Below are 13,293 nucleotides of genomic sequence, written 5' to 3' on the forward strand. Positions count from 1 at the left end.
CTTTGTGATGCTCTGAAGTGAAAGCAAGGAGCAGTTTCTGGGAGAAGGAATGCTGAGGATGTGGTGAAATGATCTATAATGTCCTAACTCTGGAAGCTTACTCATTTTTAACAGCTATTTCAGATTTACACATAGCCAAGATACCAGTTCTGCTCTGTCATACTGGACATTGTGGTGCACGAGGCTTTTTATCCTCTTGATCAGAAGTGTTAAAATGAGGGCATATACATGGCTGCCTTCTACTTACTTTACATCTGTACTTTGTTGTGCTTCTGGAAGAAGACACTTTAAAGCACCTATTTAGAGAGGTTGCAGAAACTGATCTGCTGCCTTAGCACCACTCTTTCCCATGCCCACAGAGGAACTGGGTACAACATTTGATCAGAAGATCACTGTAGGATTGATGAAGCTGATGCATCTTCAGCTTCCTCTAGACATCATCACTGATGCTATCATCATACTGTCTCTTTTCCTCATGGTTCAAGTTCGCATGATAGCAACTGCAGCTGCTTACAAGCCATTGTTGCCTAATGTAAAAGGACTGCAAGAGGCCACCTTTTCTCTCAAGGTTAAGAATTAAATGCTTGAAAGGTTTTCCATTTATGACTATTTTTCTCTTTGTGCGGTATTTGTTCTAGGATCATCTCTGATCATGTTTCACTTCCAGGCTAAAAACAGAGAAATTCCAGGAATACACATCCTTAATTTAGAATAACAGAAAATAAATGAAATTCCTCCCTCTTTTTCTTACTCTGCTGTTCCCTTATGATTTAGGAAGTATTCATTTCCACTATTACCTGAAAATTCAGAGATAAGAGAGGATGGTTCTGGTGAAATGTCTTACTAGCAGCTTGAACTGTCTTTCTCCCTCTTCTAAAGCTAAGAAGGCCTTGTTCATCATGCAAGCCCATACATGAGATGAAGCTTCAGGCATATGATACCTCTTACATTCCTACCCAGGACCTTCTGGGTTCTTCCTACTGTGATCTGTGGGAGATCCAGGCAGGCACAGATATGAAATGTTTGAATGGAACTGACCAGTTAGATTAAGTGCTCCAAATCTTGCTCAGCACTTTAGATGTATTGAAGATCAAGTCACCTAACAGATCTCAACATAAGTCAAGAAAATTTAACTGCATACTGGATTGAGTTCTACGTGCAGAACTGGCAGAGGATTATCTAGCTTATCAATTGCAAAGGGTCACAGATGAGCTTTGACAAGCTTTCATTGCTTCTGAATAATAAATACAAATACTTGAGGAACCTTACAAACAAAACCCATGATGACAACTCAGCTAAGTAAAAACTCAACGGGCACTTCCAGAAACCAAACTTTAAATACAGGTACTTTAAATGCATGTTATATGTTTGAAATTTTGCCAAGGTATTTGTGGAATTATTCTTCTGCAGTCAGCTTGGTGCAATTATGCAAGTTGTATATTGTCATATGCACCATTACATGCCTCAGTACCCCTCAAATACTTCAGTCAGTCAGCCATTATAGCTGTAACAGTCACACAGAGTCATAATGCACAGTATATACCTGCTTTTACAATACTATGGTTTTACTATTTCCAACAGAAACAAAGTAAGTTCTACCTCTCTTAAAGAAAAAAGCCCTAAAAACTGGGAAAACTGCACCTCCAGCTCATATATGTTCATTAGAAATTCTACTAAAGCAGCTATCTTGGTGATGTGCATTACAGCTAATGCCTACTGAAGGATCTTGCTGCCCATGTGAAGGCTCTAAGCACAGGACATGTCCCTTGTCAGTGACTGCTGAGGGACAGGAAAGCCCCTAGATAAGCACTGTTGATGGTGGTTGGATAAATTGCTGAATCCTCCAGTTTCAGACAGTGACCCAAAGAAGTAACAGCTGTATCTGCAGGCACTGCTAAAGCAGATCTTGTCAGGGAGAGAGACCCAGCCTCTCCTGGAGCCTCTCCATTAACAGATGAAGTGAGACAGAGGAGCTTGAGCCTCTTTATCTTTCCCTGCATTATTAGTGCTTCAATTCCATGTTTTACCAAAGGTGGAGAGAAAGTGAAAGACACAAGCCCTAAGCAGAGTGCAAGGGAGAACAAGAAGCATGAGGCTGGCTGCCATTACTCCACCAAATGAGGTGTGGGCCAGGAGATGGCTCTCACTACAAGACTTCAGCTTGTCCACTGTTTGCCCTAGAGGCACCTGAAAAAGAGATGTTTCCCGTGTGTGTCCCAGAACTACCAGAGCTTTCAAGAGCATAGTAGAAGTTGCTGTTTCTTTGACTGCTCCACTGTGCTGCATTTCCAAGGAAATACTAACAAAGATAAACAGCTTAGAAATCTTCTGTACCTTACAGTGCACAGCAAGAATAGGTATGACAAATCTGTTCCCGTCTTCTGCAACACGTTAGATCAAATGGCAAGGAAAGACAGAAAAGCCTTCTGGAAATTTCACCAAGTCTGTGCTTGAACTACCAGAGTGCTAAAAGTTTAAAAATTATAAAATAATAATTACAGAACATTCTAGACATTCTGAGCTTAAGTCTATGACAACATACTGTGCTTTACAGAAAATTAAACACATCTATAGAATGTACTTGCTTTTAGACAGTGTTACCTGAGTATACACCCAAATTCATTGTGCTATTTGCCTATCACAAAGTCAGCCTACTCCTGTGCTGGGAAGAAGAACCATTTCCACTGACACACACACACCTGAATCCTTGAGAGATGAGAAGCTAAGGATGCATTCTGAAACAGAACTATTACTCAGTGTACAAGTGGCCATAAAGATCTGCAAGACCTACAAGTGTGAAACTAGAAAAGAAGTCCTCGTAGCAGTTTTCAAGTCTTGTCAGAGTAGCTCATGTGGAGAAAGCAGCATAACTATCTTCAAAGGGAGAACTGTCTGTAAGCCAGATTCAAATACAAAATTCTGGATGTGACTCCCATCTTCTTTCTTTCTGGAGGGAAGAGGCTATTCTCAAAGAAGAAAAACCCCACAATTTCAATCACTTCTTTATTTAGATGGAGAACTGTTCAGGGAACTGTTGGGGTATTTTGCTATGTTTTTCACAAAGATTCACTCTGCAATAAATAATACAGGCTAAGAACCTTACAGTTCAACAGAAAAAAAAAAAAAGAAACCAACATCAAATCTAAAACATTTAGGTATATCTGGCAGTTGATATTTCAGTGCTGGCAGGCTTCCCAGTTTCTCTTGTGACAAGCAGTTCTGCAGCCAATTTTGGTAACTAGGTACCCATGTCATATTTTTACAATATTTCTGCAAACATACACCTTAGGAAGCAGGATGACAGAAGCTGTAAGTCTCCCAGAGAAAAATTATTTCATCCACCAACATCATATCTTATGTGATTCTAGAATGAAAGAGTCGTGGAGTTCCACAGGCAAAGCTGTGAACTACCTGAGGTGCAAAAGCAAACATCCTCCTGCTTTTTTCTGGATCACCCTCTTTATCCTAATACTGAATGTTTAGACACAAACTTTTGTCAGCCCTGGTAATTCCTCTCTTAGCCAAGTCAGTTTCTGATCCTACCACCTCGGGAATAAAGCATTCTTTAGTTATTACCTGCAGGAGACATAGAACAGAGCAATAAGGAAGTGCCAAGAATTCTGCAACATGTCAAGACTAGGCCCATGTCATCATGACGACTATTTTGTACAATCCTTCTGGTCCCATTTGTTGAAAGACACTACCATTCCCTACATCTTAAAAACCAGGGTCCCTCAGCAGGGTGGGGCAGCACTGCGCACCAACCACCCTTTTGCTCTACATCATGTAAATTTATCTCTGAGGTTGTTGCCCTCTGGTTGCATGCTCTCCAGAAATGCTACAGAATTATAATCTGACAAAACAGGGGTATGCCAGTGCAGTACTTGGGACTGCTAGGCCTTGATAACTAACATAGTTATTAGTTCTGTAACTCTTTATAGTAATACTAACTAACAGTAACTGTATGGTATCATTAATGCATCTGTAAAATGGTTTCACGTCCATTGAATTTGAAACAGATTTCTTCCAATCACTGGCAGAAACTTCCTTAGAGGCCAACCATAGGATTTAGGGCTGAACTGTAATAAAAAGTTACAGGAATTGTTTCTATATCTATATTTTTTAATAATTTGGGTTGGAAGGGACTGTAAAATGTCACCTAGCCCAAGACCCCTGCAATGAGCATCTTCAATTACACGCGTTCACTCAGACCCCGTCCAGCCTGACCTTGAACTGAGCCTTGAATGAGGTGCCATCTCTGACAGACTCTGTCAACGTGCACTGGGATATGAACGTACAGCAGAGAGCAGAAGAGGGGGAAAATAAAGAGTGAGAAACACTCTTAGCAGAGGGAACACCAAGGCTGAAGAACAATGAGGTGGAGACAGTCAATGAAACACCAGCAGATAGTCACAATGAGTCACTACTGAAAAGGGAGAAAAAAATGAGGAGGGAGAAGCAGCAGAGAGGAGTTTTTATGGACATACTGTACACCTACAAGTACCCATGCCAGTGAGCAGGGAGCGAGTGGGGAGAGTCAGGAGTGAATTTGAGCTTGGGAACTGGGACAGAAAAAGTGAATCTTTTTGTTCTCACTGCACAAAAATACTTGAATTACTTTAAATAAGTTTTCTCCAAGTCAAGTCTGTTTTGCTTGTAACAATATCTCTGTTTTTAGTTAAACCATAAATAAATTATAAGTTACCAAGTCTTTAAGCTTTATTAGCATTGTGGATGCCAGGGTCCTGTGATAAGCAATAACTTGTATCTGCAAGACTGCATGCTAATCACTGAGAGACTAATATAATGTGGTCACTGTTAAGTTCATCCTGCTTATAAAGGCCATTACATGTATGAGATTTATTTGACTGAAGTAAAATGATAATACCAAAAAAGGGAAAGATTTTTCACATTTGCAGGAAATGAGACATATGCTTTCTAAAATAAAATTCTTGTTAGCTGAAGTTATTAAAGCAGATTTTAAAGCAACAAAGCAATAATCCACAACATCATTCTAGTTATTCTCTCAGCATTTATTTGAAATAACAATACTTTCCATGATATAGTTTCAACATTAAGCAGTAGGGAATTGTCTTGATTTCACATCATCCAGTACTGAAGTGGCACATTCGAAGCAGCACATTAAACCTCTGATAGAGTCTGTAAAATTTAGATAAATAGAACTCTGGATAACTAAACTAACAGAACTTCTGCAACTGTTACCAAAAGAATGCCAAGAAGCTAGGCACAGCACTGTACACACCAAGTGCAGGAAGGAGGAATACAGGAGAACCAACTAAACAGATGGGAAATGTTTTTATATATACAGCCACATGTCTTCAGTTGCTCAACAGAAAAATAACATGTTTTATTTTGTCCTCATTGAGGAGAGAGTATGCACAAATGATGTTCAAAGAACACATGGCAGACAGAAACAAATGAAATGAGGGTTGTGTTTGGTTGGTTACTGTATTCCTCGGTGAATGAGTTTACAAAGGATATCTGGTGCTTAAGCAGCAAGGTTTTGTGCCAAGACTTGACAAGAAACATTACTAAATGCCAGTTTTATTCCCCATCTTGCCCATTTACTGGCATTTTGGTGAGCATGCTAAAAGTTCCTGAAGGGCAAATTCAGGTGGTTTGTGGTCCAACATTTCTACTACAGGAATCCCCATTTGATAGCTTACAGTTTACCTCTGGAGGGAAATAGGCCTTTTAACAATAATTAAGAATATAAAACTTAGCAGAGAGCAGCAGGACACACAGTACAGTGGTTCACTTTCTGAGAAACCAGAGGATCTACACTTATGCTCTCTCTGTGAGAACAGCCAGCCAGTTTGGTTGGAAGATACAATTCTGGTTAGTCAATGTTAGACCTGTGTGAACTGTATCATCAGGAAGGGAAAGATGGAATGGCAAGAACTTTTCCCTCTTTTTATAGAGAACTAAGACTGAAAAAGTAATACGGTGGTGATAGGCATTATCTTCCCAACACCACCTTCACTTCCTGCTACTTCACTATGAATTACCTGCTTTGCTTGCCATCATCTTCCCCGTTTCACCTCACTAATGGCTCTGGTTACTACCAGGCCAGCACAGTCAATAAACTAATCCACGCTATGCTGGCTCAGAAGATACAACGCATCACCACCACATAGTATGACAACACGTAAACCAAAGATGCTCATTAGGAATCGGTAACTCTAACCACTGCAGTTTGCACTTGTAAGGTGTAAGAAGCAGCATTTTGAAAGCAGTGGTACTGACACAGCTATCTGCGTCAGAGGTGGTGCGTCAGCATTCCTAATTGGGTAATGGAACTAGAATATCGACATAATTGATGGGGAAGAAACCTGACTGGCCATGAAGCATCCCCTCATACCAGTTTTCATCAATCTGGTTAGTGAGGGTAATAATATCACCCTCTTTAAATCCCAGCTCCCCTTCATTCTCTGGTTCAAAGTCATACAGAGCTCGGCAGCATGGCTGATCCATGTGAACACCTAAGGAGAAGAAACACAGAAACAACATGCTTAAAAATCTCAACACTTAAAAGTACCCATCTTACTAGTGCACCTATGGCAGACTTTGCTGTTTCTGTTCTCACTAATATGCTGATGACAGCTCTTCAATAATACCTATATTTAGACTGCCAAATTTTGTTAGAAGACAACTATTAGCTTCTGACAGTCTTCAGTTACTCTGAGTGCCTGCTGGTAGAAGTCTGAGAATCCCAAAAGAACCAAGCTATCGTCAAGCCCAGACCTGAAAGCACAACAGTGATAAAATTTGGAATCTAATTTGTTAATAAAACACAAAAAAAATTAAGCAAAACCCCTAACATATTTCCAGCTTTACTGGCAAAGAGATGTTTTGTCTGTTTATCTCAGGTAAGCAGACCTGTAAGTGGTAGCTTAAAACAACAGTGAAGATATAACTGTGTGTTTGCCCTTTATTTGGAAATTTCACTGGTACAGCTATACCACTGCATATGCTCCTAATCCTCTTAATTTTAGTATCACATTTCCAAAGACTTATTCCCCATTCCCACAAAACACTTTATTGCAGGGCCATCAGGCTAGATTCAGAGAAAGTCTGAAATTGAGATCTTTCCAATATGCTAGTTCAGGAACATCTGACCATAAACTCCTTAGGGTAGCTAATGGTTACTATTTAAGTCATTAGTTTGACTGGATTTTCATATGTTATATGGAATCAACAAATATACTCCCTCTTCCCTCCCCATGAAGTCTCTGTAGCTTCAAGTCTACCAAAAATTGTTACTGGTCAAAATATTTAGGATTTAGCAGCACTAAATTGTAAGAAATCATATTCCCCCCTGAATTTCCATAGTAAAAGTTCACACACTTTCAGTGGTCTGAATGAACCAACACATGCCACTTCACCATAATGATAGTCCTAAAAATATATATTCTACTTTTTCATGAATACTGGCTTTAAGATGAGTAAGTTTCAGATTCAAACATTCTGCATATTCGTTTTCAACACTCACTCTGGTTAGAAGGCCCATGCTTGAGCTATTTTAGAACAAAAATTTTCCATTTCTATAGATCTCAATAGAGCAAGTTTTTCAAATACCAGACTTAATTTTTTAAATTCTACAGTGAAACCTTATTTTCTTTTCTTTACATAATGTTCAGAGTCTATTTTGCTTTCTTTGTCATGAAGACTACTGTGCTGACATGAACAAGCCTTACAGCATGTTTGGTATCCTCATTCCTACCAGCTGAAATTTAGAAGAATTAGCAAATAAACTCTTTGAATTAATCACTCCAAACATATATTCAAGAATTTTCAAAGAAGGCGTACATCTGAAACCAATATACACTTCAAAATAAAAGCCCTACTGAAGAAAATGTTAAATACTGCTCTATGGAGAGGGAAATATAAGTGCTGGAGAGATACATGAGCATCAGTCTGCTCTGGCTTAGCACAGACAACTGTTCATGACACTAGGAAAAAGGAGTAAAGAAGAAAATTACTGGTGGAATGAAGAGAGCTCTAGCATGCAAGACTCAAGCCACACTCATGCACAGGGAATCTCTATTATATCCTTCACCCTCTCAGCAGAGTCAGGAGATTGTTAGGAGTTGGCAAGGTTGTGTAAGATAATTTCAAGTTTTCAGAGCCAAATAGAGATACTCTTCCTATCTATATGTGGGAGAAAATCAAACATTCACATCAGTATGTGATGGAAAGAAAGGAAACACTGACTAAAGATCTAGTGAAAAACACTACTCTTGCAAGATGGAACGTGATAGCAATTGTCACTGAGGTAAACTGGAATAACTAAAATCAGGGTCTGGACAGAGGCCAGCCCTCACCGTACCATGGGATAATAGATCATTATTGTGTAAGAAACAAATAATAAGGCCTCCATGGTATGTGTTGATATTAAATAAACCATTCTTTGAGATAGTAATTATGTACACTCATACTAATGGTTAGTCTTGCTTGTGCTGCTCCTACTTGGACAAAGAAAACAGTTTATATAGCTTAGTTTTTCTTTTCAGTTATTTTTACTTTCAGGTTCATTGTGTACCTTATTTTAAATATACCTTATTTTAAAAAGTAGGATATGGTTATGGAGGTCTCGCTGGCCTTAGGTTTCTGGATTTTCGTGGAAAACTTTCAATTGTTATTTTGGTTTTCTAAATGCCTATTTTGTAAAGATCTGTATTTCAGGGTAATCTTCTAGGACAAAATAAATTTTTAACCAAAAGACACATTTAAAGCAGTGGATAATCCATCTCTGTTCTCCTGCCTGAGGATGTGAACACTTTCCAAAGAAACAACAGTTCAAACACCTCTCTTCTATATACCATTCCTACTCTCATTTTCCCTCATGGAAAGACTAATCTCCAGAAGAAAGCATGCAACTTCTGCATCGACACAAAACTCTGACATTACCTGATGGTTTGGGTGTGGTGGCATGGGATATTCCTCCATTGTGCTGTGTATTGTCACCAGTTGAGAAATCCAGGCTCATACGGGGTTTGGGCTGGTACTCTCGCCTGGGCTGAGATGATGCCTCTTTTATTCTGCCAAAATACCAAGGTTAAATGCCAAGAGTCAATATCTTGTTTGCAGACAAGATGCACCAAATACCTTTATTTCCAAGGCTGAAATTCTCATCCACCAATCATCCATAGTAAACAAGTTGAGTCATTTGGAGTAGTTTTTTTGTTTACAACAGTAGTTTAAATTATCAAAACCACCTGACGTGACTGTGCCATGAAGTTGTTAATTCTTCATTCCTTTTAGAAACCTAGTAATTTGTCGATCTTCCTTTCGTCTAACAAAAACAAAGAGCTCATAATAAAAAAAAAACTTGTTACATGACTATCAATGCTGAGAGAAGGACTAGACAAACATCCCTGTCCCCATTTTTAGTATGACTTTTTGCTTCTAATCCTTGCAATCATTATTTATCCAGCTGATTGATACCAACTCTTGTCATTTTGTAAGAAGACTCTGTGGGAATGTACTGACTTCAGCTGCAGACTTAGTTAGTTTGCAATTTGGAATACTTGTTTCACAAAGGGACAAAAGTCCATTCTTTTTTACTCTCAAGATAACCATTTATTTATCATTAATTTCAACTATTTCTTCTAACTGAGAAATCTAGCGTTTCTAGGGAAGGGTCTATTTACAGATTCCAGGGTAAAATCCAAAGAAGGGATGAACAGAATCAGAGCAGCTAATGCAGAACTACCACATGTATTTCTAATTCCACATATGAAAGAACACTTCATATGTACTTACAAGACAAGTTGATTTTTCTAACCTTTTCTATATCTGCCCTAGACTTACAGCTGGTAGCACATTTTGTTTTATCTATTGTAAAGATCCGCATCTAACTTACTGACTTTTGATCCTTATAACAAGCTTTTCCTCACCATCCAAAATACCAATATAAGTCAGTTCCTAGAGAGTGCTTTTCTTTCACATTAAAAAAACAAACCCATCAGCAAAAAAACCCCAAAAAACCATCAAAAAACCGAACCATTTAAATAATTGAAGTGGTCAAAATAAATAAAAAGCCTTTGTTTTGTTTCACTCATTAGCAAAATTCAAGACAGTAAAATTTTTAAGAAACACTTAAACTAGTTCTGTTATACTTAATGCTTTCCTGAAACACCATTTTTTTCAGATTATGAACTATACAGTGACAGTTCTACTGACTTGTTAAAAATTACCCAAAAGCTCAGCATGAGCCATGTTTTTTAAGAAAAGAAACACCTCCAATGAGACCATTCCTGCTTCCCAGCTGCACTGTCATGATACTGTGTTAGGAAAACTGCATCGTCATTTCACTTGGTGAAAAAGGGAGTTCAAAATAGTCTTTGCCGACCTTCCAGTTTTTATTAATTTTACTGAAAATTTCCCAATGTTCGCCAAACTCTTAATATTTTCTAGTTCCTGGAATCATGGCATTTTAAGGACATTTATGCCTTCCACAAATGTGTAGAAAAAAAATGAAATTCTTTCACTTGAACTTCCTGAAGAAAATCTTGAAGTCTAATCTAAACAGCCAAGAAAAATTAGAAGGCAAGTGCACTTTTAAATTTTTCATTGTTTTTGCAGTCCATCTCATACTTTTTAAACATTCTTTTGTGAATATTTTACACAGGACAGTCTTGGTAGTTATAAGACATTGTCCATGCCAGGAGCCAGCATAAACAGGTTCCATTCACTCTTTTAAAGAGTACCTAGAAAATGGGCAGTATGTGCTGTAGACATCACTGACAGTGAACAGTAACAAATTTGCTCAGCTCAAGTAAATCCTGATTTATTTTCTGGTCTATATAGTGAAAAAAAAACCACAAACCAACGAAACCCCAGGGGTTATGCATTACTTGCTACCTGCCTATCACCAGCAGGGAAAGAGTAGTAGTTTGGATAGTAACAGCTCTACATCCCTGACTCATCTCTGGCATGAACACATCACAGCACTCAATTTGTGTCCAACAGTGTGGATGAAGTATGATTTAGCCAGCAGCCTCGATTAGGGATGCAAAAGATTTACTTCAACAGAATTACCATAGTATTCTGATGCAAGGTCCTTGCAAAAACCATTCACAGCTGAAAAAAAAACAACCATTCACAGCTGAAACTTGAAGTAAAAATACTGACCAGTTAGCAGAAATTTAAAAATGGCAAAGGATCATCTGAACTGATACAGGAAGAGAAATCTATGGTAGAGATGTATGGACACTTAATGGCATAGTTTATGGACTACCAGATAAAACACCTGTTCCTGAGGAATTTTTAATGCTTCTGTAAAGAAAGTGAATTGCAGTACTCTTTTGCAAGTGCTAAAAACTGTTCTGTTAGCTGTTTAGACAGTACTGCAAACTGTATCAAGGAACAGTCAGCACGACAGCCTACCCACCTTAACAAGTGCTGCTCCTGTACAAACACTTTAAGACTCAGAACTGAATGAGGTTTTCAGGATGCATGCTCTGAGAAAATTAATACTGACAAACCCGGCAGTATTAGCAACTTGATCTATACTAATGATATCAGAAAACAGCTGCCTTTGCACAGTATGTGAGCATTATCTCCTCTTGGGAATTACATCCAGCTTTTTCTAAGAGTCTGCCAGAACCATATTAGTAGAGAAACCTTCCCTGAATGTTAAATTTCTTTGAAGAAGGACGTGTGTGAGAAGCCGATCAATTTGTTTTGATGAAAACAAAAATTCTAAAGTAAAAATTATGAAACTCTTTTAAAAAAAGGTGTTGGAGGAATTCTGATAGCATATGCAGTTGTACAAAAGGGGATGGAAGAGATAGCTCAAGTAGTGTATCAAGTTTGATCTGATAATAGGAGGAATATTTAATACAGTTGTTAATAATGAGGGTCTCACTACTGGCTCAGGAAGATCTTCAGGTAGATGAGAATGCAACAAGATACTCTTTTGCAAAATCAATTTTTAACATCTTCCTTCAGAATGAGCATGCTTTGTGAATACACGCACAAACAGTAAGGAATTCAAAGTTGTGAGTGTCACTGAGTTCAGTATTTATAAACACTTACACTTTCAGTTAACTCACATTCGATAGCTTTACTGAGCTGAGGTGTTTTCCTGAACTCATACTTAGAAGTAGATGCATCTCCAAAACATTTAAGTCTGAACTTGCACTCATCTAATGAAATGGTCCTTGATTTCATAAAAGTACAAGTACCAAGTCAAGAAAGATAACAGCATTGCATTCTACTCATAGGTTTTCCACCTCTATAAAACTAACAAACTATTCAAGAAACTTACAAAAAGTGCATTACCTATCTTCCAGTTTAGAAGTAACTCGCTGTAGGATCTGTGTGGCCTGCTTGTGGTACTCCAGCTGGGCTTGCACGAGAGCAGAAAGCTGGCTCACTTGTTCAATCTGAGGATTGACATTAAAACATCAGATCTTAGGTGAATACTAAAAGCTCAGGCAATAGAGAATGAAGACCACTGTCCACCACAAAGGTAATCTAACTTATCTCTCTAAAACCTTGATTTATCTTTGAAGTTAGCAGTAAATATTTGCATATTAGTCTTTATTCATTTCCACATCTGATTAGGGCCTGATCTGGAATGGTAACTGCAACTCTTCTCTGCTGATCCTCTCTCCATGGCTGATTTGCATGAACAGCAGCCTACAGACCTACCATATCCAGCAAACACTATGAAAATAAAAAGGAGACTGTAATGAGAGTATAATACACCTTCACCCTCCCTGCCTTTGAAGGGCACAGAACCACATGGCTATGGTCATGCTTCTACTGTATTCTGACCTGTGAAGCAGACCAAAACAGAAAGTTACTACAGACTCTGGGATGCAGAATAATGGTGTTGAGGGCAGAGAGCATTCCACTTCATAAGGGAAAAAACACCCAGATCCCACTTGGTGGGCAGTGCAATTGCTAGTGGTTTTCACAGTGCACAACACCACAATGGTGTAATGTTTGTCAACAGTATTTGCACACATGGGTATGGATGTCACTACAAAGATTAAAACTACAAACTTGTTATATTTCCTTCATTTCAGTGCAGCTGTATTTAATTCCTGTGCAAATACTAAGTTCTATATGCAAATATTTTCAGGTTTATTATAGCTCCTCTACAGCAATCTGGTAACGAAATGAGGAATTTGAGTAAGTGTGTACTTAAAATAAATCAAGTAATTCACATCAACAGAAATACTTCAAATTAATTTCCTTTGACTACATATTCTATAAGACAGACCTCAGCTGACGTCTTATAGAGATGTTTTTCTTGCT

The 13,293-nt window shown here is 38.3% G+C and overlaps 1 protein-coding gene across 1 annotated transcript in view; it reads right to left on the reverse strand.

Moving 5' to 3' along the window:
* Window positions 1–5,012: 5,012 nt before the first annotated feature.
* SH3GL2 (SH3 domain containing GRB2 like 2, endophilin A1) overlaps window positions 5,013–13,293 on the reverse strand; it is an 88,642-nt gene continuing 80,361 nt past the window's right edge. Inside the window, exons 7-9 of the mRNA XM_041485528.1 lie at window positions 12,310–12,413; window positions 8,932–9,062; window positions 5,013–6,503 (exon numbers count right to left, since the gene is read on the reverse strand). Coding sequence (XP_041341462.1) covers window positions 6,304–6,503; window positions 8,932–9,062; window positions 12,310–12,413 — 435 coding nt within the window. The 3' untranslated portion in view covers window positions 5,013–6,303. The remainder of the gene's footprint in view (window positions 6,504–8,931; window positions 9,063–12,309; window positions 12,414–13,293) is intronic.

This window comes from Pyrgilauda ruficollis, unplaced genomic scaffold (assembly GCF_017590135.1).
Source record: "Pyrgilauda ruficollis isolate IOZ18807 unplaced genomic scaffold, ASM1759013v1 scaffold71, whole genome shotgun sequence".
In the NCBI taxonomy this organism is placed as follows: domain Eukaryota; kingdom Metazoa; phylum Chordata; class Aves; order Passeriformes; family Passeridae; genus Pyrgilauda; species Pyrgilauda ruficollis.